General features: G+C 48.7%; 1 protein-coding gene across 1 annotated transcript in view; it reads right to left on the minus strand.

Moving 5' to 3' along the window:
* Window positions 1–1,331: 1,331 nt before the first annotated feature.
* The window catches only part of Cmtm8 (CKLF like MARVEL transmembrane domain containing 8), a 52,914-nt gene continuing 27,081 nt past the window's right edge, over window positions 1,332–27,164 (minus strand). Inside the window, exons 2-4 of the mRNA XM_050126555.1 lie at window positions 9,553–9,726; window positions 2,520–2,636; window positions 1,332–1,713 (exon numbers count right to left, since the gene is read on the minus strand). Of these exons, the coding sequence (XP_049982512.1) occupies window positions 1,630–1,713; window positions 2,520–2,636; window positions 9,553–9,726 (375 nt within the window). The 3' untranslated portion in view covers window positions 1,332–1,629. The remainder of the gene's footprint in view (window positions 1,714–2,519; window positions 2,637–9,552; window positions 9,727–27,164) is intronic.

The raw sequence follows: 27,164 nt of genomic DNA on the forward strand, positions 1-27,164 counted from the left end.
GGATGGAGATGGCTCAGGCATCAAAGGCCGGGCCCACAACCACAAAGATGCACTGCCAGGCTTGATTTGGTTTTTTTTGGAGTGTGTGTGTGTGGGGGGGCAGGGTCGGATGTAACCTCAGGCAGACCTTGAACTTCCCCCAGCTTCTCTACCTCTTGAGTGTTGGGGTTACATGTGTGGACTACTATGCCAGGGGTTGAACTTGGGGCTTCTAAAGTTCTCTGCCAGTCAAGTCACAGCCTCAGTGCTCATCCATCCATCCATCCATCCATCCATCCATCCATCCATCCATCCATCCATGTATTCATTCATTCATTCGTTTATTTATTCATTCATTCGTTTATTCATTCATTCATTCATTCATTCATTCATTCATTCATTTATGTGGGTTCTGGAGACCAAAGCCAGGTCCCCTGCTTGCATGGCAACTGAGCAATCTCCCAACCCTCAACATGAGTTAGAGGTGTGAGTACCCATTGATCCTTTTAATGACTACGTAGTTATTTTAATGTGTTCTACAATAAACAAGCCTGTCCTGGCAGCACCTCTTTTTGCAAGAGCTCGTTACTAAGCTTGAGGCCTTGTCTCATTTGATTGCTCTAGCATGTGGGCTAGCATGTGAGAGTCATGGGCACTGTGGTTCCCAGGTCTGAAGAGATGGGTCTGTCTTGCCACCCCATCCTGGAGACCATTTTCTGACAAATATGGCTGCCTGAGCAGCCCTGCAAGTAGGAGAGCTTTCCCAGCTCTGAGGCTCTGGGTGTGTCCCTATCAGTCGTATTCAACTTCAGCTGGGGTGTTGCACAATTTAATCTGTTATCTTCAACACTGGCTTTGGAGAGCAGGTAAGAGCCACACATTGCTCTAGCCGGGGATCCAAATTCACAACTGCCTAAACACCAGCTACAGGGGGTTTGATGTCCTTATACTATACAAACACAAATACACACACACATAATTAAAAATAAAAATAATCCAGGTGTTAGTGGTTCACGCCTTTAAACCCAGTACCGGGGAGGCAGAAGCAGGTGAATCTCTGAGTTTGAGGCCAGCCTGGAGCAAATTCCAGGACAGGCTCCAAAGCTACACAGAGAAACCCTGTCTCAAAAAACCAAATAAACAAAAATAAATCTTTAAAAAGAAAAATTTGTCAGTGAGATGGATCAGTGGGGCAAAGAAAGGCTCCTCTTGCCAGGCTCAAAGCCCTAAATTTTATCCTGGGACCTGAAGGGTGGAAGGAGAGAAGTCACTCCTCCAAGTTGTCCTGGGACCTGAACATGTGACACACTTGTACACCACACCCATACACAAATACACACACTAAACAAAGATATAATTAAAAGTGAGTTTTACAAACTTGACATCTTAACATTTAGTCATTTATTTATATATTATGTAAGAAAATAAAGACTATGAGGAAGTCAAGAGACCTCAGAGTTCATCAGAAGTCATGACACTCTGCAAGTAAGTATCGAGCTTAAATGTAACAAGCCACTAGGAGGTAATTTAACTAAAATATAAAAACATTAGTTAAATACAGTTCTGGGGGCAATATACATTATAGCTACAACTGCTTTCACAGCCAGATGCATCCTGGTGCGTTTTCTTCTCCATTTTCCGAAGAGGAAGTCACTGTGCGGTCCTGGATCTCCAGGCTATGAAACTGAAGTATGTGTTTCCAGCGTAGCAGAGGGTGACCAGGAAGGCGAAGAACTGTGGGGACGGAAGCATGGTAGACGGGGAAGTGAATGAAGTATGGGGGACAGGAAGTGAACAAAGCATGGCGGACAGGAAGTGAACAAAGCATGGCGGACAGGAAGTGAGCGAAGCATGGCGGACAGGAAGTGAGCGAAGTATGGCGGACAGGAAGTGAACAAAGCATGGCGGACAGGAAGTGAGAAAGGCATGGTGGACACTTCCGGATTAGAGAGTGATGGCTTCCCCTGCACTGTGTCAGGTGCTCAAACTGCCCCAGACCCTAGGCTTCCTTCTCTAAATCTACTTTATTGCATCAATAACCCTTTTCTTTAGGGGTGATGAGGGAGCTATGTATGTCTAATCTAGACAGGTACCCTTAGACAGGGCTCAGCCTCCAGCATCTGCCATCTCCTTGAAGAAGTGAGGTGAGGCAGCCCCCCACAATATACATCCAGCCAGAGTGTCTACGAATCTCAAGTCTCAATTTGCTAATCTCTGTTTAGAGTTAGGAGGGACCAAGGGGACCGCTTGGGGCTGGAGAGATGGCTCAGTGGTTAAGAGCACTGCCTGTTCTTCCAAATGTCCCGAGTTCAATTCCCAGCAACCACATGGGGAAACTCGGAGCCTTCTTAGAAGGGCAGCTACGCCACACTCTGGCTCCTTCTTGCTGTGTGTTAACCCAAGCCCCGTCTTGTTGGCTATCAGCCAGTCAACTGCTGTGTTCTGTCACTATTGCGTGTGGCCCTTTTTTTCTGCAGCTGACTTTGACCTCCGCCCTCTTCCCAAACAGGCCTGGAGGGAGAGTTTTCGGGAGGACTCACCGAGGAGGCCGCCCAGCTGTTGAAGTTGTGACCCTCCTTCTCTGGGGAGACGGAAGATGCGTCCACTATGGCGGCCGAGAGGTACAAGAGGAAGGCACTGCCGTTAAAGCACAGGCCCTGCGAAGAGAGGCAGACTGTTAGCTAGGGGAGGCCAAAAGGAGGCAGCTGAGGAGAGCATGTCACTGCCGCTCCAGTCCAGGGTGCCCAAACTTCAGACTGTTCCTTTAACCAGCACTCTTTGGTTCCTGGTTCCCCACTCCTGAGAACCTCAGTGTGGAGACCCTGGTGGAGGGAGGTGGGCAGCCGGAGGGGCCATGCAATGCCAACTGCCCCACCCCATCCCTCACCTCAGCTGTCGTCGTGGAGCACATGTCCTTGGGCAGAGACTTTCTCCCACGCTCCTAGGCCTGGGAGGGAAGTTAGCCCAAGCAGTTGTATATATGTATGTATGTTTTATGCATATTTAGGGGATAGGCATGTAGCATGGCTGGCCTTGAACTTCTGATCTTTCTACCCTTTTCTCCTGAGTGCTGTGACACCAGGTATGCACCACCACCACCACACACACACACACACACAGCAGCTCACAGATACTTCTTAAAATGAGAGGGAGTGGGGGAGGGGAGCGATTAACATCAGAGCCCACTGGGAGCTGGCTGTGGTCACTTTGGCTTACCTATTTTTCTTTTTCTGGAAGAGGCCTCAGTTGGTTCTCTTTATTTTTTTAAATAATTTATTTTTATTTTATGTACACTGGTGTTTTGCCTGCATGTATGCCTGTGTGAGGATGTCGGAGCCCCTGGAACTGGAGTTACAGACAGTTGTGCGCTGCCGTGTGGGTGAACCTGGGTCCTCTGGAAGAGCAGCCAGTGCTCTCCCACACTGAGCCATCTCTCAAACCTCCCCATCTTTTCTTTCCTTTTTAATAATGGAGATTTGAAAAGTCAAGTGGGCAAAATTGTAAATGTAATTTTTTTTTTTTTTGGCTTTTCAAGAGGGTCTCTCTATAGCTTTGGACCCTGTCCTGGAACTAGCTCTTGTAGACCAGGCTGGCCTCGAACTCATAGAGATCCGCCTGCCTCTGCCTCCCGAGTATTGAGATTAAAGGCTGGAAGAAAAGGTACACAGAATTTTCCAGACACAGATGCCAGCACCCTGAGGTGAGCTGCGACCAGTTTCTATCTCAGCCTTCTGTGCACGCTGGCCCTGGCCCGGGGTGACGTGCCCATGGAGACTATAGCTTCGCTAGGGATAGAACCAGAGTCCTGGCTGCCTGAGAGTCACCTGCAATGGGATAATCTCAGTCACATCAGCTATGAGAAAGTTCAAAATAATTCACAAAGAAAAACTGGGGAGCATGCTGGAGCTGTTCTGCGGCACCCAGGACAGGATACTGGGCACCAGAGAGAGAGAGAGAGAGAGAGAGAGAGAGAGAGAGAGACCCTGCACTCCAGCTCAGTCCATACGACATCCACAGTGTCTAACCTGGGCTTTCACCCGAGAACATCGGTCTGTGTGTCAACGCCATTGACAAAGCCTTCCAGGTATATAAGAAAGCCGGTATGCCCTCTATCCAAACTGAGTCTCTACTGCCTTCCTCAGTACCTTCTTAGCCCATCGTGTTTGCAGATCCAAGTTTATGAGTAACCACAGGAATTTTCTTGTGATTTATTGGACAATGGGCAGGCTTCAACGAGTCAGTCTGAGTCAGCCCTTTAAGGAAAGTGAGCTAGAGGATCAGGGACAAAGATGACGAGTGTCCAATGTCATGCACACCCCAGGCCGGGTAGACACTTCATCTGTAAAATCTCCTCTTGTTGTGCAGCCTCACTCCGGGGTTCTTTCCAACAAGGCCAGTGCTGCTAGGAGGGTAGTCAAGAGCCGACACCCACTTTTTGCCCTGAACAAGTCTGGGAACTTGAACACTTGGAAGAAGTAGGTGTATGGCATCTGTGGAGGTGACATGGTCCTCACGTGAGCTACTGATCGTTCACATGGACAAAAATAGGTCAATTTTAAAAGCTGCAAGCAAAAATCAACACTATCTTATGTATCTTATTCGTTCAGAAAAAAAATTAGTATATGCTGGCTTAATAAATTGCCTTTAGCCATTTAAGCCTAGAGAGAAAGATTAGAGGAAACAAGTCCTGTTTCTCTGGATGGATCCTTGTGATGGTGGGTTGTGTGTCCAGGGACACACATTCAGCACTTGTCAAATGACAGACTTCCCTCCCACCTTGAGGCCAGGTGTGTTGGTGAACGCCTTTAATCCCAGCACTCAGGGGGCAGAGGTAAGTGGATCTCTGTGAGTTCGAGGCCAGCCTGGTCTACAGAGTGAGTTCCAGGACACCGGGGCTACACAGAGAAACCCTGTCTCCAAAAAAAAAAAAAAAAAAAAAAAAAAAAAAAAAAAAAAAAAAAAAAAAAAAAAAAAAAAAAAAAAAAAAAAAAAACAAAAAAAAAAAAACAAAAACACAAAAACAAACAAACAAAACAACAACAACAAAAAACCTAAAAAATTATTTTTTTAAAAATCAAATCTCTGCAATGGTTAACTAAACTGCATCCAGTTTGGACAGAGTAATGTTAAGTAAAGAGACGGTGTCCCAACCAGGATGTAGCTCAGTTGGTAGAATGTGTGCAGCCATGGCCTCCATCTCTAGTCCTGGGTAACCTGGGTGTCATGGTGCACTCTGGAGCTGAGGGCAGGGAGATGGAGGGTCAAGGTCACTCTTGGAGACAGAGACTTGCCTGGTCTCAAAACCAAAACCAACCAACAAAACCAAGAAAACTAGCTCCTCAGATGGCTCCAGGAGAATGGGGGTGGGGGTGGGAGCTCAAAGCATCAGACGGCCCTGCTCGTCTGCTGGGCCAGGTGTAGCTCAGACACACCAGACCCTCCAAGCTCCTGCTGGTCTCAAACATCCCTGTGCCGTGGGAGTGAGCTCCAGAGAGCGTGGAACTTTACAAAGGTGGTCAGCTGCTCTTTGTGGAGGGGAGAGGAGGGAGGCCGGGTTCCCTCCTGAAATTCCATCCTGCTTGCTCTGAAAGCAGTCTGTCTTCTCTGGGATAAAGGCACACACAGATAAAAGCTTGGCTGGCCTGGCGCTCTTTGTTTAGCCTCCAGCCCGTGTACCCGGGGTCCTCAGTTTAAGATGCTAAACTGCCAAGGACATCTATCCCATCACAGGAGAGAGAAAGAGCGATCAGTGTCCGGGCGGGCTCCTGCAGGCCAGAACTAGACACCAACTTCAGACAAGGGCTTGTAAGAACTGACTGAGCCGCCTTCTCATGCTGGGGGAGAATTCGAGGTCCAGCCAGGCAGGTCACGCCCTCCAAAGTGACCCACACTACCAGACGGAGTGTTTGAGAAGTCCCATGTCAGGGGCTGGAGACGGCTCAGCGGTTAAGAGCACGCAGGGAGAACTAGGGTTTGGTTCCCAGCATCCACCTGACAGCTCACAACCACCTGTAACTCCAGTTCCAGAGGACTCGATGCCTCCTCTGGTCTCCCTGAGCTCCTGCACACACACAAATAAAATAAGCATATATTTTAAAAAATACACAAAGAAACCCTGTCTCAAAAACAAAAATGTTTCTTATAGCTGAGGTACTAAATCAACAAGGAGGACTCTAATCACAGACCAAGTGACAGAGTCAGACTTTCTCTCCGATGGGTCTCTTTATCCCACCATGTGTAACCCAGAGGTTAAACCCAGGTGGCAGGTTTGGTGGCAAACACCTTTCACCTGCTGAGCCATCTCGACGCCCACTGCAGCTCTGTACATGAGTTCAGGAGATCTGAACTCAGATCCTCAGGCTTATATGGCAAGCCCTTTGTCAACTGAACCATCTTAGCCCATGACTTAAGCTCCTTCCTTCTCTCCATGCCCCCGCTAGGGCTTCTGTGTAGCCCTGGCTGTCCTGGAACTCTGTAGTCCAGGCTGGTCTTGAACTCAGAGATCTGCATGCCTCTGCCTCCAGAGTACTCAAATTAAAGGTATGCGCTACCCCCCAGCTTGCTTTTCTAAAAAAAAAATATTTATTTATTTAATGTGTATGAGTGTTTGCTTGCAAATATATGTGCATTGTGTATGTACAGTTCCTATGGAGGCCAGAAGAGGGTGTCAGATCCCCTAGACCTGGAGTTAGAGACGGTTCTGAGCTGTGTGGGTGCTGGGAATCGAACCTAGGTCCTCTGCAAAGAGCCGCAAACGCTTTTAACCACTGAACCATCTCTGCAGCCCCCAGATTTAAGTTTTGATTATACTCAGTTATGCACAGTACTTCCTAGGGTTAATTTTTTTTTAATTCACACTTATTTATTTTGTGCATGTGCTCGTATCAGACCATGGGTGTGTAAGGTCAGAGGACAACGTCTGAGAACTGGTTCACCCATTCTACCCTGTGGGCCCCAGGGATCACACTCAGGACATTGGTCTTGGAGACAAGGACCTCACTAGTCCTTGTCTGAGTCATCTGGTCAGCCTTGGGGTTTGGTATTGGAGTCTCTCTCTGTAGCCCAGGCTACCCTAGAATTGGAGGTCACCCTTCCGCCTCAGCCTCCTGGACGTGGGGATCATAGATGTGAACTGATTCTCTACTTCCTTTCCAATTTTGAAGGCAAAAAGGTGCTTAGGTGCAAAAAGGTCACCTAAGACAAGGCCTTCGGGTATCAGTAGGAACACTGGGTTCTACAGACAGTGGGAAAAAGAGACGATGGATAGGTCTCTTTGGGACATGTGACCCAAAACGAGAAACTTGAGAGTTTGTTCTTTCATGGAACAAGCCAAGCAGTCAGAGCAGTCTGGCTGTCTCCTTCCAGCCCAGAAACACAGATCAACTCCAAGAACACACCCATCTCAAAGGCATGGCCCAGAGGCTGGACATAACATGTCCTCTTCTGTTGCAGTGGCTACATTCAGGCTCCCCTGATGGCAGGTGACTGGGAAATGTCTAGTTGGACAGAAACCTTTAGACTAGAGAAGAAAATGGTAAGCGAGGGAGAAGAGGCAGTCCCCAGCGTGGTGCTGAGCCAGAGGGACAGAGCTGGCTGACCCGGCTCACCTGCAGGCATTCCCCAAACCTGCACGTATTTAAGAAAGCAGTTGGGAAGCAACTTTGTCTCCTATAGCATTGACACCAGCAATTGCCAGCAAGCACAAACCTACCTCAGCCGCTGGAAGAGACAATCTCTTCTTTCCTTTTTATATATTTACTAATTGTCATCTTGAGATTAAGGTTCCTGTATCCCAGGCTGGTCTCCGACTCATTATTTCTATCTGAGAAGCCTCCAGCCTACACCCCCTGAGGACTGGGGTCACAGGCATGCACCACGCTCAGTTTATGTGGTGCTGGGGATTGAACCCAGGGCTTCACGTACCCTAGGCAAACGCTCCACCCACTGAGCTCCACACCCAGCCCCACCTCACTCTACTGTGCTCTCCCGCTCTGTTGTCATGGCTACTGTTACACCACAGTACCAGCTACTTCTGAATCCAACACCTAAATGACTTTGTCCCGCCCGGTGTCCATGGGGAAAGGGGACACTGACTCCCAGGGCCACCTGTCTGGTCCTGGATGGTGATAAGCACCTTTCACGGGATCACTTTCAGAATGAGATACAAGTGCTTGAAAATGCCAGTGAAGAATCTTCACTTTGGGATGTGGGAAAACAGTTAATCCGTTCTGTAAAGCAAAAGGAGCCTTGTGTCTGCTTGGGTTTACTTGGACTCTGAAGGCAGCTCAGAAAGAAGAGGCGCAGGCTTACTTTGAACAATGACAGCGGTGTGTGAAAGTCTGCCAGTGTAACCTCAGGTCACAACTCCCAAGGAGGCTGGCTTTCAAGTCATCAAGTCAGAAGTGTGTGTGTGTATGTGTGCGTATTATTTGGAAACAAAGTAAACCAACATATTGTTAGAGTTCTATTTTATATATGCATACATGTGGTACCACTTTAAAAGAAATATATTATTATTTTAAATGAAACAGGGTCTTTCTATACATAGACCAAGGTAATCTTACACTCACTATTTGGCCAGCTTGGATTCAAACTTAAGATCTCCTTGCCTCGTTTCCCAAGTGCTGGAGCTGCTAGGATTATTTAGGCATGTACCCCCACATCTATTTGTCTGTGACAGGGTCTCATGTACAGCAGGTGAGCCTCAAATTCCACATGCAATGAAAATGAACTTCTGGTCCTCCTGCATCCGCCTCCCAGATGCCGAGACTAGAGGTGTGACACACCACGCCTATTTAGGTGGTGCTGAGGATTGAACCCAGGGCTTTGCGCATGCAGGCAAGGACTCTTCCCACTGATAATGGCCCCTTCCAATTCCCTGTCAAGACTTCCCATGCTACAAGGCACTCCCTTTGGCCTGAAGAGTGTGTGATCACCACTGTTATCCTGTACACGGCACGGCACGCTGCCTGGAGCCAGGACAAAAATCCAAACCCTTTAACTATTCTTGCTTCCAAATAGAAAGACACCAATTTAGTTAGTTTATGTTTCTGTGGTGCTGGGGTTTAAACACGTGGACCTTGGACATGCCAGGCCGGTGCTCTACCACTGTGCTGAACTCCAGAGTCAACTACCACACTACTACTTGTGTGTGTGTGTGTTTTCCTTGCTATTGGTTATAGAAAGCAAGGCTCCCCACACTCCAGTTCCTCCCAAGCTCCACATGTTTTACAGCCCTCCCTTTTTTGTTAGTCATGCACAGAGAGCTGTGATTAGAGTTTGAAGGAAGGAAGATCTGGAGACAGTGGTGTCCTGACACCCCTGTTTTGTAGGTGACCCTGTTTATAGTGACAGAACCCAGTTTTCCTTGATTCCTTTTGTCTGAGGATGTCAGAGGCCATGCACGCACTGTTCTCCTAGGCTCAGGCCATCAGGAAATGAGGGATCATTTGCTGCCCCTGGCTTCTCCAGCATGGCCTGTCCTGTGTGAGCAGAGGTGACCCTGAATCCACAAAGACACTCGCGGTCCCACCTCACAGCCCCGAGTTGGTGCGGTCCCTGAGGGAGACTTACCACTGTGGTCCAGGGCACCTGGGGAATCCTGGTGTAGGTCATGGTGATGTAGACGATGAGGAAGAAGACAGTGAGGACCCAGTAAAAGACAGCCACAAACATGACCCAGCCAAAAGCAGGGACGCGGAAATACTCAGTGCCCGCGATAAGCGTCCATACTAGCAGTCCGAAGACCTGCGAAGAGGCAGCGGTGATGCAGAGAGAGGCGGAAGAAAAGAGCGGAACAGAAAGGAAGGCCGTTAGTCACGGTGCCCGTTACAACCCGTACATGTTGAACATACACCCACACACATGAACATACACCCACAAATGCACACACTCATGTGCACACCCTCGTTTACATAATTAAAAATAAACCCTTTAAATCAAATCCCTTCCTTATACTATGTCTCAGATTCTCTGTCATAGAATTGTAACAACTACAATTCCCGAGCCATATGGCAGTCAGCGTATAGACCACATCCCAGGAGGCAGCCCTGGAGTTCACAGGGCTTTGGCTATAGGGCCGTGTCACGCAGGCCAGGCTCTTTTCTCTTCTCTGGTGTCCTTCTTTGTGCTAAACAAAGCAGTTTGGCCTATTGGCCTCCCACATCACAGCCTGGCTCATTTTAGACAGAGACAAATTAGGAAAGAAATCACAGGTGGCAGCGAGTCCCTGTCCGCTCTGATGGTCTAAATGGCCAATTTGGAGAGCACGCCTTTTGTCACTCAGTGCATCCTGGGAAATTCTGGGATGAAGTTGCTATGTTACAGAGGTTTAGCCATTCTGGGTTTAGCAACACGTTGCTCCCCGAGCACCTGCTCGTAGCCAGGCACGGTACTGGTCTCGTTCAGTCACAAATGTGAGAGAGAGAGGCACAGTGTCACTGAACCAGAGGAATTTACTGTGTCGTGTGTTAGAACACATTATCCTGTTTCAACACAGCTGACAAACACTGGTCATGGCTACGCGCAGTTCATGGCCTGTATGGCTCGATGAAGGTGGTGATGATGATGATGATGTGTGTGATGGGGTGGGCAGGTCAATCCCAGGTGTTGTTTCTCAGGCGCCATCCACCTTTTGTTGAGGCAGGGTCTCTCACAGGGACCTGGGGGTTGTCCTTTCTGCTGGGCGCCTCTGCCCTCTCAGCACAAGGACTGGAAGCCTGCACCACTGCACCAGGCTTTTCAGGTGGGTGCCGGGGATTGAACTCGGGTCCTCATGCTTGCGTGGCAAGTACTTTACTCATCGAGCCATGGCCCCAGCTCACATGACCCGTTCTATGCAGCCAAGGAAGACAGCTGGGTTTTCCCTTTTCTATTGGCTGTGATTTCGTGCCTAATAGGAAGGAGGCCATGGTCTCCTGCATGATGCCTAAAATGGTCGCCTTCACACAAGTCTGCCAGGCCCTGCTCGACACCCCACATGCTATGCACCAGGAAATATGTGAGCGTGCATGCACACATGCACACACATGTACACACGGTTTTGTTTCCTACTTTTTTTTTCAAATCAGGTAATTAATACATAGCGCTAGAGACTGTAAGAGAAAAGGGCACCTCCCCCCGGAACCACATCAACTCCAGCCTGCCGGCGCTCTACATCTGCTAAAGTTTTTGCTTCAGAGCCAGGGACTCACTCTTCCGGGGGCCCTCCGTCTACTGCCTGGCAAGTCTGTCCAGCAAGCATGGCGACCATCTTCATTTATCCACTAGGGGGCACCAAAACACTGCTGATGAGTGTTGGCTCTGCAGACTGTGGCTTGAGGAAGGGGCTTTACTCTCATTGTTAGTACCAGATTTCGCCACATCCTGCAGGAGATAAGGATGAATCAATGTGAAGACCTGGAAGGCCGATTTAATCCCCGTGTCCTTGGCCTCCATGTGATGTTCGTGTAGAGATTTGGCTGAGGTATCTTCATGAGCTGCTGCAGAACCTTGCAACACACCCACCAGAAAATGCACCCAAGGACCTCGGGCCTCGGGGTGGTCCCTGACAGACAGCTGCCTTTTCCTTTCCCGATCTTGGAAATGGTGGGCTAGAGGTATAGGACTTGGGCCCAGTGCCTAGGTGGAAAGTATACAAGGTGCCCGATGAGGCAGATTTCAAACCGCGTGGCTCTTGTTTCTATTCTGAAGGACGTCCTGAAGGTGTGTCCCCCTCACACCCTCCAGCCCTTCCTCAGCACCACCACTGTGGAGTCCTTAGGGTGATCGGGTGATCGGGGTAGAATGAAGCTTCCAGCCAGGGTGCTGTTAGGAGCTTGGGACTCAGGTTAATCTCACATTTTAAGATCGACCTACATGGAGGCCAGGTCACAGGACCCTGTTATTCCTTTCCGGTCGGCAGTGCAATGGGAACCTGCAGACAGGGTGGGTGTTAAAATGTCACCCACAGACACGGTTGCCTTTGAGTCATCTGAACCCCTGAAAGTAACCCCAGTGGAATCAGCGGTCTCACGACAGCAGATCTGCATGTGGTCTGTTGTCTTTGCCCGGTCTCGGGTGAGTAGTGACACAGCAGAAAACTATGTCCACGGAATGGCAGCGATTAGTGGTCTCACGTTTATTCCCTCCGGCAAGCACGACCAAATGCTTTGTGCAGTCTGCAGTGAGGGCTCTTGGAGTCCTTGGCAGTAAAAGTGGAGGTCCCGTGCCCGTAATTAGAACCGCAGTGCTCAGGAGAATGAAGCACCACGGCCGAAGTTGGCACACTTTTTTTCGCCATGGCAGCATGGTGAACGTCTCAGGCTTTGAGTCCCATTCAGTCTCTGTCCCAGACATTCATTTTGCCACTGTAGTGTGGCTTTAGCCAGGCCAGAGCAGTGTAGAATGCACTGGAGGAGGGGGCGTGGCCAAGTTTCACGGGGACTTTGTTTACAAACAAGGCAGGCTGGACTTGGCTAGTGGGCTGCAATTAGCCAGGCTCTCCAAGTGTGTGGTCCCAGACAGCGAGCTCCAGGGCCAGCTCGAACAGACATGCAGGCTCCATCTAGACCTGGCGCTCAGCAGTGCTGGGAAGAGGCAGGGCAAGGGGTCACAGTCCCCATCCTCAGGCAGGTCCAGGGACTAGCCCTGCATACTTTCCCCCTCTCCCACTGAGTGTTCCCTGCACCAGGGGTTGAAGTCCGATCTTAGATGCTGTCTTAGGGTGATGACTGCGGTGAAACACCGTCACCAAAAGCAGCTTGGGGAGGAAAGGGTTGACTGGGCACACACGGTAGCTCATCACTAGAGGAAGACAGCACAGGGGCTCAAACAGGGCAGAAACCTGACGCAGAGGCTGGGGAGGGGTGCTGCTCACTGGCTTGCTCAGTCTGCTTTCTCATAGAACCCAGGACCACCAGCCTAGGGGTAGCATCACCTACCGTAGGATGGGCATTCCCCCCACCAATCACTAATTTTAAAAAAAGCTCTTCAGGCCTGCCTACAGCCTGATCTTCTGGAGGCATTTTCTCAATGGCGGTTTCGTCCTCTCAGGTGACTCGAGCCTCTGTCAAGCAGACATAAACCTCTCCAGCATGGAAGCGAACCACACAGCTATAAGCTCTCAAACCATCACAACAATCCCGTCAATCAGTCAAGAATGCTCTGTCCACATGAGTCACCAAGGGCAAACATCAGGCAAGCCAGAAAGGCAATGAATCTGCCAGGGCAGAGGCCCCTGTGGTGATGGCTCTATCACTGAGTGAAGGCTCTGTGTTTCCTGATGTTCTCAGGTGGTCCGAATGCAAGACCTGGATGGAGGGCTGTGACGTCAACCCGACGCTCAGCTCTAGTTGACACAGGTGTTTTCTTCTGTTTTGGTGAAGCAGGGTGTAAAAGGAGAAGGCGAGGAAAGGGTTAAAGGAATAAAAGAGACCTACAGGCTCCTGTAAGGACACGGGGAGGGCCAATGTGTGAAGCCCTCATCAGAGACCTCACGCCACACAAAACCAATGTAGTGGTGACATCTGTAATTATAGCACACAGATGGCAGAGGCAGGAGGATGAGAAACCCTCAAGAGCTTGGGGCTGAAGAGATGGCTTAGGAGTTAAGAGTGTGTTTTGCTCTTGCAGAGAGGACCTGGGTTCAATTCCCAGCACCCACGTTGAATGGCTCACAACAGCCTGTAACTCCAGGGGAATCTGGTACCTCTGACCTCAAGTACACAGACACACATATTCGTGTACATATACCCCCCACAGACACACATATGCCTACACACACAGACACATATACACAATACATATACCCACACACATAGACACACATGCATATATATACCCACATATCCACATATATGTATGCCCCCACACACAGACACATATCCACCACATACACATACACACACGTATATGCTCATACATATAGACACATGCTAATACACATATGCCTACATACAGACACATACACATAATTTTAAGGAGAAAAAAAAAACCTTAGTAAAATACTGCAAACTAGCCTCTCCGCCACTGTGTGGAGAGACACCGGCTCCCACACGCTGTGCTCAGTCCCTTGCTCCAGTAGCCATGCGTGAGGTGCTCCACTCACAATTATGTGGTCTCTTTGAGAGCAGGATGGAGGTCTTTTCCTGCATCCTTTTTTGTCTCTGGGGGAGCTTAACTGGGGAAGGGGCGGGGCAAGAGTAGACACAGTGCTGGACAACCAGTGATCTCCAAAGTCACCCGGGGCCAGTGGTTTCCAAGTTCACTGTCTTGTCCAAGAACAAGGAAAGCCAGGCAGGAAGTGAGCAGAAGAAACGTAGATTCATAAAGGAAAAGAAAGAATGAGCGTAGGAGCGGCTCTAAGGACAGGTCTGAGGATTCTTTCTGCTCCAGAACCTTCTGGAAGGAGCCATAGGTCCACATTTCCCACATACAGGGTCTTTCTTGACTACATAGGAATTTCAACATTTTTTTTTTTTTGTCTATTTCTGCAAGATGTGCCATGGAGACCGTGCTAGGGACTGACCTGCACTGAATGTATAGAAGATACTGTCCTTCTAATATGTTTGAAAACACATCAACCATGGGGGCTTCTAACTCCTGGTGAGCCTTAGCACTTGAAGGAAACCCTTTCTCCCTCCTTATCGACCTCTTCGAATCAAAACTTACTTGCAAGACCAGAGGGAAGGGAGAGATTCACAAGAGAATACACAGAATTCTGCCGGAATGTTGAATCATTTCCCGACCTTCCCTCCACGTGAGCTTCAGCATCCTTTCCTGGGTGCCGGCTACCCTCAGCACATCCGCGGAGAGCTCTGTTGGTTCATTCTTCTAGCTGCCGAATGAGGGTCAGGAAGGTTAGCGGACACCAAGACAACCAGTAGCCTCGCAGCGGGCCGAGGCATACACGGAATACAATAGTCTCCTTTCCTTGACAGTGTGCAGCATCGCTTGGGAAATAAGGCAAATAGAAAACTAATGTAGCCATGCAGCCTGCGAGGGTCAAGGCAGTGCATTCACGGCAAGACAGGCTGATATTCCCACAAGGGAGCCTCGGGTGATTCTGTGAGGGGTGTCTGCATTCCAGGCACCCACGCTGAGGATGCTGGCAACAGCCGGGCTGGCAGTTTGATACAGCCATGGAAGAGAGGGCTTGGGACGACTGTGGAAGATTCAGGTTATGCACTGAGCAGGCAGAGATGGGCTAGAGGTGGTTTTTTGGAAATGTATCGTGTTTGCAGCATGCCACATGGGCACATCTTCAAAATCTCCTTGGCAAGTCGGGCATCGTGGTGTGTGCCTTTTTAGGCGAGGTCTCAGGAGACCATGGCAGACAGAACTCAGAGTTTGAGGCTAGCCTGATCTATGCAATTAATTCCAGGCCAGCGAGGGCTATAAAGTCAGACCTTGCCTCAAAGACAAACAAGCAAAACAACAAACAAACAAAATTTTTAAAAAATCTCCACAAAAACAAGACAATAAAATAAGAACAACAGAAACCACCCCTTGGAATTGTTTATCTGGGGAAGAGCATCCACTTAGGAGATCAGAGGTGGTCCCAGGAAGGATGTGTTTCCATACGGCATGGTCTCAGAGGCCAGAGGATGGGCCCTGTTAGCTTGGCTTTCACAACGTTCCTGGCTGCACTTGCCTGCCCTCCTGAGGGAGGGCTCCAAGCCAGTCATTCTGAGCTGGCCACGCCACAGCCTCGTTAGGTAACTCGTGCTGACTGAAATCACTGACTGCCTTGGCTACAAGGCAAGCTTCCACATCCACCTGCTTCGTGGGTGAGCCGGTTTGTTTTATGTCAACTCGACACAAACTGGAGCCATCTCAGAGGAGAGCACCCCAGCTGAGAAGAAAGCCGGCTGAGTAAGCCACGAGGAGCAAGCCAGTAAGCAGCACTCCTCCATGGCCTCCACATAAGCTCCTGCCTCCAGGTCCCTGCCTGGTTTGAGTTCCTGCCCTGGCGTCCCTCAGTGGACCATGATTCAAGATATGTAAGCCAAAACAAAACAAACAAACAAAAAAAACAGGAAGGAAGGAAGGAAGGAAGGAAGGAAGGAAGGAAGGAAGAAAGAAAGAAAGAAAGAAAGAAAGAAAGAAAGAAAGAAAGAAAGAAAGAAAAGAAAAGAAGCAAAACCCCTTTCCTCCCTGAGCTGCTTTTGGTCATGGTCCCAGCAAGAGTAACTCTAACAAAGACAGTGGGCCTCAAACGGTCAACCGGGCATTTCAGTCAGCCAACGACTCCTCAGTGACAAGGAGTTATCTCTGGGGCACAGCGTGTGACAGCGGGCAGTGGAACAGCCTGACTCACAGATTCGGTGATGAGCTGAGGAGGAAGTTAAGTGCTGACGTGGAGAAATGACGAGGTACCTCTATAGTGAAAATCAAACCCGTACATAGTGCGCCCTGCCTAGAAAAGAAAAAAGTCAAACCAGAAATACTATAGGGGGGACGACAGTTCATAGGGATGTAAAAAATAAACTTCAAAAAACCGTTTTAACACGGGCAGCTTCTGGCCTCCTCAGACTAGTGAGACGATGAGATCTCTAGGAGGTCTGTGATATTTCAGATGAAAAGCGCTGGAAACCAGGTGCAGAAACAGCCTTGTTAATACAGATATCTGCGGGGACATTTGCCTTCCGTTAAGTGGTTTTTTAAAAATCCTCTCCTCTATTCTAGGAACAAGTGAGGTGGGTTTTGTCTGAAGAACAGAGGATCGTAGGGGATTTCAAAGCCAGCCAATAACAATGCATGCACCATTTAGAATTTTGTATTTCTTTCCTTTAGCTCTGACATCCTCAAGGTACGCTTTGGTCTGTTCCACCATTTAAACAGGTCTGTAATGGCCCACCAGGACAGTCGCACATCAGCGTCCCCACAAGGGCTGAGGGAAGACACTGCAGCTAACTGAGCTAAATATGTGCACACTTCACAGAAGCAGGCAGGCTCTGCAACCCCCAACATGCCTTTCTGGCTCATAGATTATTCTGAGTCTAAAGGGCTCTTGAACAGTAGCAGACACAAGAAAGGCCACCTTACCTCTGCCTTTTCGTCCTGAAAATGGGGTACAGAAACCCTGTCTAGGGGAGATACCTTCCCTGAGTGGCAAGGACAGTAACATTTTTATGGCCAGAGGTGGGGAATTGAGGCCTAGAGTTAGCAAAAGTGAAATTAGTTAAAAGATTTCTTCCCTGGTCTCCCTTGGTATCTCCGTCCTTTCTTAACTTTTAAGACATCTGCTTATTTATTTCGTGTGCACGTGTGTGTGTGCGCATGTGCACGCGTGTTTGTGGAGATCAGACTACAGCTTATGGGAACCAGTTCTCTCCTACCCTGTGGGTTCTGGAATTGGGACCCGAGTTCTCGGGGTGGAAGGAGGAATCCGATTCCTGTCCCCTGACCTCCATGTGTGTCCACACACACACACACACACACACACACACACACACACACACACACACGTGCAGACACACCCAATAAACAAACAAGTGTTAAAAAAAAAAGAAAAGAAAAAGAATTTAAACCTTCAGTTGCCTAAGGATGTAGCAGCAGGCCCCACCCACTTCTACAGAGTCTCACCAGCACCACTGTGGGACCAAGCCTTCGGCAAACAGGCAAAGGGAAACACAAGCCAACCTACAGCAACACTGAAATCAGTATGTTCTTTCTCAGACAAGATCCACAGCAAACAGGAGAGTCAGTGGCATGAGCTCTTCTCTGCCACTGAGACTTGAAATTAGCCCACGTGCAAAGGATTGGGTGTAGCAAAATTTCCCCAAACAGGCAGCATGCCAGGTTTCCTTCATATCAAATGGGATTTGGGGACATCACGTGAGGGGGACTCTCCACCAGGGAGGAAGCTGTTGCGGGGTATTTGATCACACTGTGTAAAGATGTGTCTCTGTTTGACCTCACCTGCCTGAGGTCCCGTCTGATTGACTTCATAAAGATCTGCATGGCCAATAGCTAGCCAGGAGAGGATAGGCGGAACTTCTGGGGAAGAGAAAGGAACTCTGGGAAAGAGTCTGAGGCGGGAGATTGGCCAGCAAGACTCAGATGAAGTCAGACGTGTGGTACTGAGGAGAGGCCACAAACCTTATGGCAGAACATAGATGAATAGAAATGGGTTAATTTAAGTTATAAGAATCAGTTGGGGACAAGCCTAAGCTAAGGTCAAACTTTCATAATTAATTAACAAGAAGTCTCTGTGTCATTACTCGAGCGCTGGCAGTCCTGCTACAGGGAACATTGCTTCTTAGAGAACATGCCTCTGGGCTCTCCTCCTTCCCATACACAAGGCTCTAAGGAGTTGGAATCCATTCCCAACACATGTACAGACACCACATACGCACATGCACGCATGTGTGTGTACACACACATACACACACAGATGCGCGCACACACACACACACGCGCGCGCACGCCTCCGTGCATTCACTCTCTGTGACTGTGCCTTCCTGCCTCTCCTAGTCTTCCTAGAGTTTTCTCTATTCAGCACAAGCTGGCGAGTGACCCCCTTCCAGGTCCTGAGGTTGTTTGAGCAGTGCCTCCTGTTTCCCTGGGAACTATGCTAGTCCAGCTGTTCCAGCGGCATGAAATAACCACGACTCGGGGGTTATTTTTAAACCCTCCTTGTTGAGTCATGTCAATAAAAGGGTGTCGTTAGCTGAGACCAGTACCGTCTGTGAAGAGTGAAGCCATCACCCACGTGGGAAAACGCCAGGGAAGCAGAGCCCTTGGCACTGGGCCAAGCACACAGCTGCTTTACAGTACAAGTCAAACAAGGGGTGGGGCGGGGCAGCCACTATCCACCACACAACAGCTGTCACCCCAGATGAGGGACTGGAAGCAGATCACAGGGTCAGCAATAGTCCCAGCCAGGCCATGGGGGGGGGGGGGGGGGGGGGGGGAAGGAGGTTGGGAGCCTACTCTTTTTGGATGCACACCTTCCTAGACCTGGATAGAGGAGGGAGGGCCTTGGACTTTCCACAGTGCAGAGCACCCTGACTTCTCTTAGGACTGGAGAGGGACCCGGGGGGGGGGGGGGGGGGGGGGGGGAATGGGAGAGACAACGTTCATGTGAGGCCACCGGGAATAAAAATAAAAGGACATGCCAATGAAGATATGACTGAATTTTGAGGCATCATCTATAAATCAAATCCTACCTAAAAGTTCTCCTGGGGGCTAGCGAGATGGCTCAGCTGTGGAGAGCTCGCTGCTGTTACAGAGGACCTAGGCTTGAGTCTCAGTGCCTACCTGGTAGCTAACAACCATCTGTATTCTAGTTCTGAGGGATCTGATGCTGTCTTCTGACCTCCAGGTACACTGCGTACATGGTGCAAGATATACATGCAGGCAAAACACTCATAAAGGTAAAAAATTTTTTTTAAGGTAAAAAAATTTTAAAACTCTTTTTAAAAAGGTTTTTCTGCCAGGCATGGTGGTGTAGGCCTTTAATCCCAGCACTTGGGAAGCAGAGGCAAGCGAATCTTTGTGAATTTGAGGTCAGCCTGGCCAACACAGAGAAACCAAAAAAAAGTTTCCGGGCTAAACAACCAATTGAAGTTCCTGTTTGAAGCCTGGGCAGGGGCTGGAGATGGCTCAGCTCTAAGAGCACTGACCGTCCTTCCAGAGGACTCTGGTTCAATTCCTAGCACCCACATGGCAGCTCACAACTGTCTGTAAGTCTAAGATCTGACACCCTCACACAGACATACACCATGCAGGCAAAACACCAATGCACATAAAATAAAAATAAATTATTATTATTATTATTTTTATTATTATTATTATTATTTTTAAAGAAGAAGCCTGGGCAGAGCATTGTCCCTTCGGGTTAAGATCCAAGTAAAAGAACAACCAGCAGCAGAGAGAGATGAAGGACAGACGGCATAGAGAGAGAGGGAGGACAGACGGCAGTAGAGAGACGGCATCATTAAATTAGGTGCTCACAGTATCCATTAGAGACTCATGGGGGAGGTGAGGCATCAGCTGGAGCTCCCAGTTGGGCTTCTCGCTGTAGCTGAGCTTCCCAGCTTCTACTTTATATCACAGAACCAGATACTTTTATATCACGGGATAAACAGTCTGTTGGAAATGCCTTCCTTTCTTCCTTCCCACCTGTTCTCAAGGACATGATGTTTGTACTCTCCGACTGTTTTGCTCTTCTTCTCTCCCTCTTGCAGATTTGGGGGAAGGTCGCCTCCAGACCTCAGAGAACACTTTTAAGACAAAGGCGCCGGAGTCTGCAACAGGGTGGCGGGGCCAGCTTTTCAGTGATCTCGAACAACACGTGACCGCTGAACAGTACAATGTAATCACATCATTCCATGTAAGCGGAACCACGCAACGTGTGACCGTTTGTGTTTGGATCTTTGTCACCAAGGTTTAGCCGTGTCGTGGCATGCATTAATATTTGATTCACTGGGTGTACACACAGCGCAGTGGCCAGGAGGACTCTGGTGTCTCCCTCGACCAATCTCCGATTTATTCCTTGGAGAGAGGGTCTCTCACTGAATCTGAAGCCCACCTTTTGAGCTTGGCTGGTGGACCAGCAAGCTTCCAGGATCCACCTGGCTCCACCCCAGTGCTGGTCTCCAGTCTCAGAGGGTAGAGGGACCTCTGGTGCTCACTTCCCGATGAACCCCACAAGGACTTGGTTTTCAAGGTTAATTTTGACTGGTTATAACCCCCCAGTGCTTTTTATGCTAAGTATCCCGCCATCCGCTGACAACCAACCAAGAGCTCTTGCGACAGCTGTCAGCCCCTTCACAGTAGCACGAGCTGGCAAAATGATCTGTTTCATCGCCTTTTTTAAAAAAACCTCATTAGCCTTTCAAATATAACATGGACCTGGGAAGCTAGAGATACAATCGTTAGCTACAAATTCACAGGACGAAGTCACTTGACTTTCAGTTAAGAACAGACTTGGCGCTAGAGAGAGCAGAGCAAAGTAAGGGAGGAAGTGGCAACATTTCAAGTTCAAGGTTCAAGCGGGAAAGCATAGTGACTTCCTCTGAGGGCCTGGGGGAACGAGGAAAGGGGTTGAGGGGCAGGAGGTTGTCTGGCTGAGTGGCAAGCAGCTTTCCTTACGGAGCCATCTCACCGGCCCAATGTGGAGACCTTTCCTAAGGATGTCCGAAACTCCCCTCACCTCCTTCTAACTGCTCTGCAGCATTCCTGCTAGGCCAGCGTCTGCCTCTCCTGGTTCCCTGTTGGTGACCGGGTTCCTGTCTCCAGCTACGCTAAGCAGCAATGCAAAGTGCCACCATGCAGGGCTAAGCCCTCTTGGCTGGATCCAGGTTCCCCTTGGGATCAGTTTACACAGACATGACCAGCAGATCATCATGACGGTATTTTATGTTCCTGGTTGCTGTGACCAATTAATTACCTGACAAGAAGCAACTTAAAGTTTCAGGAGATTGTTCCTTTGCTAAAGTCCCCGTCATGCAAGTCTGATGAACTGAGTTCGAACCCCCAGAACCCGTGTAAAAAAGTTGGGGGCCCAAGACCAGAGTCTTCTGAAACATAGGCCTGGCACCTGAGGCTGTTCTAACACCCACAAATGTGTCATGGAGCACACACACACACACACACAAAATTAAAAAGAAAGGGAGGAAGGATTTATTTTGGATTCTGCACCACCACATATTACTGCTCTTATCTATTTATTTTAGACAGTCTGACTACATAGCCTCAGACTCTCAGCGATCCTCTTGCTTCAGGCTGCTGAGAAAAGTTCCTATTCCGGTAGTCTAGTGCTTGACATAGAGTGAGTGGCCCTGGAGTTCTAATTCTGGTGCGCCTCTGACCACCTTCCTGGGAAAGCTGCCAAGGTTGGGGCGCCTTCAGACACAGGGCATTTAGGAAAGACCGAGGCGGTGGAATTTGTGAGGTCAGTGGATGACCAAGCAACGTGGCCTCACAGAAAGGGTGAATGAGGTTAGAGCCTAGTCGGTTTCTTCTGCAGTTTCCCAGAGGTTATCAGGTTACAGCAGGGTAAGTTGAGTTTTTTTTAAAATAGAGCTCATTCATTAAAAACATTAAAAAGCGAGAGATTTGACGTGTGTGTGTGTGTGTTTATGCATGCATGCGCTCGTAAGACATATTTCAGGCTGGTCTTCTGTTTACTATCTTGCCAAACATGACCTTGAGTTCTTATTCTCTTCCACTATCTTCCAAGTGCTGGGATTACAGGGGTGTCCCACCACATCTGGGTAACTGAGTCCAGGACTCTGGGCATGCTAAGCAAGTATCCTACCAACTGGTCTACACCCCTAGTCCCACAAAAGCCATTGTGTGGCCAGTGGGCTGGTCAGTAGGGGGCCTGAGGAGCCTCTGATGCAGGCCTGACAGCTGGCAGTATAGTCTGAGGCACAGGCTCAGCCATTTTCCTGACTCTGCAACAGCCCATTCAACGGCTGAGCCACCTCTGTTCGCTCCTCAGCTTATTCTTATTCCTAGATAAGCCCAGCTGTTACATTTCTTTGTCCTAATCTTGATTGCTATGAGAGTAAACAGGCCTAGCTGGGTCTGGTAGCGCCAGCCTGCAATCCAAGTCACTCCAGAGGTGCAAAACAGGAGAAACACAAGTCTGGAGCCTGTCTGGGCTGCAAAATGGATTCAAGGCCAGATTGAGAGGGTGGGCTAGAGAGATGGCTTAGTGGTTAAGAGCACTGGCTACTCTTCCAGAAGACTTGCACACACATAAGCAAAACAGTTATACATATAAAATTAAATAAATTTAAGAAAAAGTAAACAGGTTAGGAGGCCAGTTGGCAGAGTGCTTGCTGGCACACGTGAAGCCCTGGGGTCAATTCCCCAGCACAAGGAATGGGAGTAGAAGCCTGAAATCTCAGTGCTCAGGAGGTGGAGGCAGGAGGATGGGACCTAAATTTCAGCGCAGCCTGGGCTACACGAGACCCTCTTTCAAAACAACCACAAACAGCAAAAGAAAAGTAATTCTAACTATGGGAACCTCCTTGACCAACTCCTACGTCCCCTTGAACTCCCTTTGTTGTTTGTCTTTTTCTGTCAGACAGGGTCTTTATAGCCCAGGCTGCTCTTGAAACCCTTTACCCTCTTGCCTCAGCTTCCCGATGGCAGGGCCTGCAGGCACACGTCACTACAGCTGCAATCCCTGTCCCACCTACAATTTGTTAACGCTATGATACCATGAAAACAGTGTCCGTGTGTCCCGAGTACTTTTCCAGTTTTGTTCAGAGGTCAGCCTGGCACCAGCCAGGGAAGGCTTGCCAACTCTGACAGAAAGGATGCTCCAGAGTCGGGCGGAGCTCCCGGGAGGAAGTAGTGTCCACAGCTGGGAGGCTGCACAGCCACGGGGCTCCGCCCTAGAGCGGCAGGGAAATAACCTGGGAAGAAAGTGGCCTCTGCCTCTTGGTTCTGAATATCAACTTGACGCAACCTACAATCACCTGCGTAGAGTCATTTTTTTAAAAATTAATTTATTATTTTTAATTTTATGTGCATTGGTGTTTTGACTGCATGTATATCTATGTGAGGGTGTCAGAACAGCTGAAGCTGGAGTTACAGACAGGTGTGAACTGCCATGTGGGTGCTGGGAATTGAACCCGGGTCCTCAGGAAGCGCAGCCAGTGCTCTTAACTGCTGAACTCAGGAAAAAGAGTCCCAATGAGGAAATTTTCAGATCAGGTTGGCCTGTGGGCATGTCTGTGGGGAATTGTCTTGATTGTTGAGGTCCAGGAAGACCCACTCCGACTGGATGGCATTTACTGTAAAGAACGCTAGCTGAAGAGACGACCAGCAAGCCAGCAAAAATGTTTTCCTTTGTAAGAGTTGCTAAGCTCATGGTGTCTCTTCACAGCAATAGAAGCCATAACTAAGTCAGTTCCCAGTACCCACTTTGGGCTGTTCACAACTGTCTGTAACTCCAGTTCCTAGGGGATCCAATATGCTCCTCTAGGATACATGCACGCACTCATACATAAAATAAAAACAAGCAAATCTTTAAAACAAAACATGGTGGTGCATGTCTTTAATCCCGGGACTCAGGAGGTGGCAGCGGTCACATTTGTATGAGTTTCAAGTCAGCCTAGGCTACACAGGGAGACCCTGTCTCAGATAGATAGATAGATAGATAGATAGATAGATAGATAGATAGATAGATAGATAAAAAAAAACTGGTGCTACACAAAGCTACCTTCCAAAGACAGCTTTGTGGAAACATTTAATAATAATAAATAAATGTTATAAATAAATAACATCTGAGATTATGAAATACCATCTTCCCTCCTCACTTCTGTCAGGGGGTTTAGAGTGTCAACATTTATCCTCCTCGGGGTGACGGTTCTTCCCCACTAGTCCAAAACCAACGTGCTGATTCTTTGTTTTGTAGGCAAAGATTAAACAAGATTCACTTCAGTTTTCGTAGGCAAGCAGAACGATTTTTTTCTCCTAAGCTTCCTTGAAGCCTGTTATTTACCAAGTTTCAATCTGTCTCCTGGAGCCAATGGTGTGAGCTGCTGATTTTTCGCTGCTGTTCTGCAGACTTTTATCTAGCGGACTGCGGAAGCCGACTCCCGCTCTGTGCTGTCAGCTGCGGCGTGAAAGCCAACCCATAACCAGGCCAAAGGAACCCTTCCTCTTCAGCCCACGTGTGTCACAGGGGCAAACACCAGGCACCTTAATAACCCCACACAGCCCTTCAGCAATTGTTTCGGGCTACTGGTTCCAGACAAATATTTGCCTTGGAGGCTTTGGTATGGAGAGACAGAAGCATACTGGCTCCCTTTGTTCTTATAGACAGATAACCACCACCTAGAAGACACAGAACACGCCCATCATTCATTTCTTGCAAATGTGTAAAGAAGCCACGGTGACAGTTCCACAAAGATCTGACCCGACACGTTTCTGTCATGCTTCCTCTCTCCCCAAGCCGCCCTCCACCAAGACAGCAACAGGAAGCCCGGAGGCCACCAGTGGATGCGCTGTCTGTGGGGGAGACGCTGTAAAGAAAATGTCATCCATGGGAGGCCGAGTTCAGCCTCAGAAGCACAAAGACCTGAGTTTGATCCCCGGCGCCCACAGAAGAATGTGGGATGTGGTCGGGCTCGCTGGGTGGTGGAGAGAGGCGGTGCTCACTGGCCACCCGGTCTGGTGAGGCAATGGCTACAGAGGAACAGCGTTTGATTGTCCTCTGGCTTCCTTATACACTCATATATACATGCATCTGAAGACACGCACGCTCCATATGATCTCACAGAACCCCATGGACTCTCACAAGTCCTTGTCACAAGACCTGGAAGATACTCTAAGTGACTGAGTTTGCAATACCAATTTGGGACAATCTATTATCACATGCCGCAGAATGTGACCCCACCAGACACACAGTGTAGGACGAGCTATATTTTTTCCTCAGATTGATAATATAAGCCTCACCATAGACAAACCGAGTTATAGAAGATTCTAGAAGAGAAATGACAAAGACACTTGAAATACCTTGCATCATCTCTAGCTGGAAAAGTTCTTCGTAGTGATAGAGACAATTCAAGACACAAGACATCAGGATTGACCCAGACAATCCTTGACTGGATCCTCAGAAAAGAAGGTTTATATATATTTAAGCTGCACTGTGAGTACCTGAATTGATGGTACCTCCTTCAGCGCGTGGAAGGCATTGCAATTGCTTACCAGAGCATCACTGTTCTGGGAGATGCAGACTGGTCTACTCAGGGAAGAAGTGCCCCGTGCCTACAACTCTCATTGCTTGAAGAGAAAGATGAAACAAGGGTTGGTAAAATGGCTCGGCAGGCAAAAGTGGTTGTCGTCACGCCTAAAGACCTAAGTTTGACCCTTGGGATTTACAAGGTAGGAGAGAATTCAGTTCCTCATGTCGTCCACTCACTTCTACGGTCATGCCTAGGCTACGCACACACAAACACAGAATTCACACATTACACAGAGTGTAATAAAGATCCGTAAAATTTTAAAATAATCCATTATTCACAGAAAAGGATAACAAGCATATTAACCGGTAACTGTAAAAGATGGCCAAGTGTGACGGAGGATGCCTTTGATCCTAACAATCAGGAATGGAGGAAGGCGATCAGGCCTGCCCCATCATAGGAAGGTCCAAGCCAGCCCGGACTATACAGGGTTCCTCAATCTCAAACAAAACAGTCACACAGACAAGGGCTTGCATTGTAATTTTCTCAAAGGTTGATTAGATTTTCAAAATTAAAATCGGCGATCTGGGGGCACAGCTCAGTGGTACAAGACATGCTCACAGGTGCCAGACCCTGGTTAGCACCAGTGTTACAAGGCAGAAATACCATCAACCAAAACTGAAATGGAGGCAGAGAAGACAGCTATGGGTGTGCTGCCATAAAAATCTCATCAAACCAGGAGGTTTCAGAAACATATCACTTAGGGAAAGAAAGAATAAGACCCGGACACCATTCTCTGTCAACTCTGAAGCTACGTCCTTAGCTATGCTGTGTGTGGAGGCCCGTGACGGGAATACACCTGGAACACCCGAGCCCACCCAAACACGTGCAGAAGCTCTTGTCAGACTATGCGGACAGCATGTGGGTATTTCAAACTTTCTAGAAAATTCCCATTGATGCAATGAGCTTGAAGAGTTAGACACACACCAAGTGAACCCTAAGCACACATTAAGGTAAATTTTGCAACTTATTAGCACTAGGGCTCTTAGGAGCATACTGAAAAACCTTGCCAGGAGAGGTCTCCACTCCCCAAGAGGCCGTCAACACCAGCCACGTAGAACAAGGCAGGAAGGTCTATGAGTTCAAAGCCAGTCTGGTCTCCTTAGTGCTGAGATTAAAGGTGTGAGTTACTATGCTGGTATGAGACCCAGGTTGACCCCAGCTCTTGCTTCTCTTGTCTGGACTTCCCAAGCACTTGGCTTAGACACCTTTAATTTAACTAACAGAAGTCCAGTGGAAGGGGTGCTTACATAAGGTCGCTTTACAAGGGGAGCCGAGGCTCACACAAATGAACTCACATCTCTGCAGTTGCAGTGCTGGAGTTACAGACACGAGCACCATCACACCTGGCCCATCACACCTGGCTGTTTGTCACCTTTGATCATTAAAACGCAGCTTGAATCTTGGGCTCCCTCGCGAACACTTTATTTATTTATTTATTTATTTATTTATTAAAGATTTCTGTCTCTTCCCCACCGCCGCCTCCCATTTCCC

Source organism: Alexandromys fortis, unplaced genomic scaffold (assembly GCF_014885135.2).
Source record: "Alexandromys fortis isolate MF-2015 unplaced genomic scaffold, M_Fortis_MF-2015_v1.1 scaffold_269, whole genome shotgun sequence".
Taxonomy (NCBI): domain Eukaryota; kingdom Metazoa; phylum Chordata; class Mammalia; order Rodentia; family Cricetidae; genus Alexandromys; species Alexandromys fortis.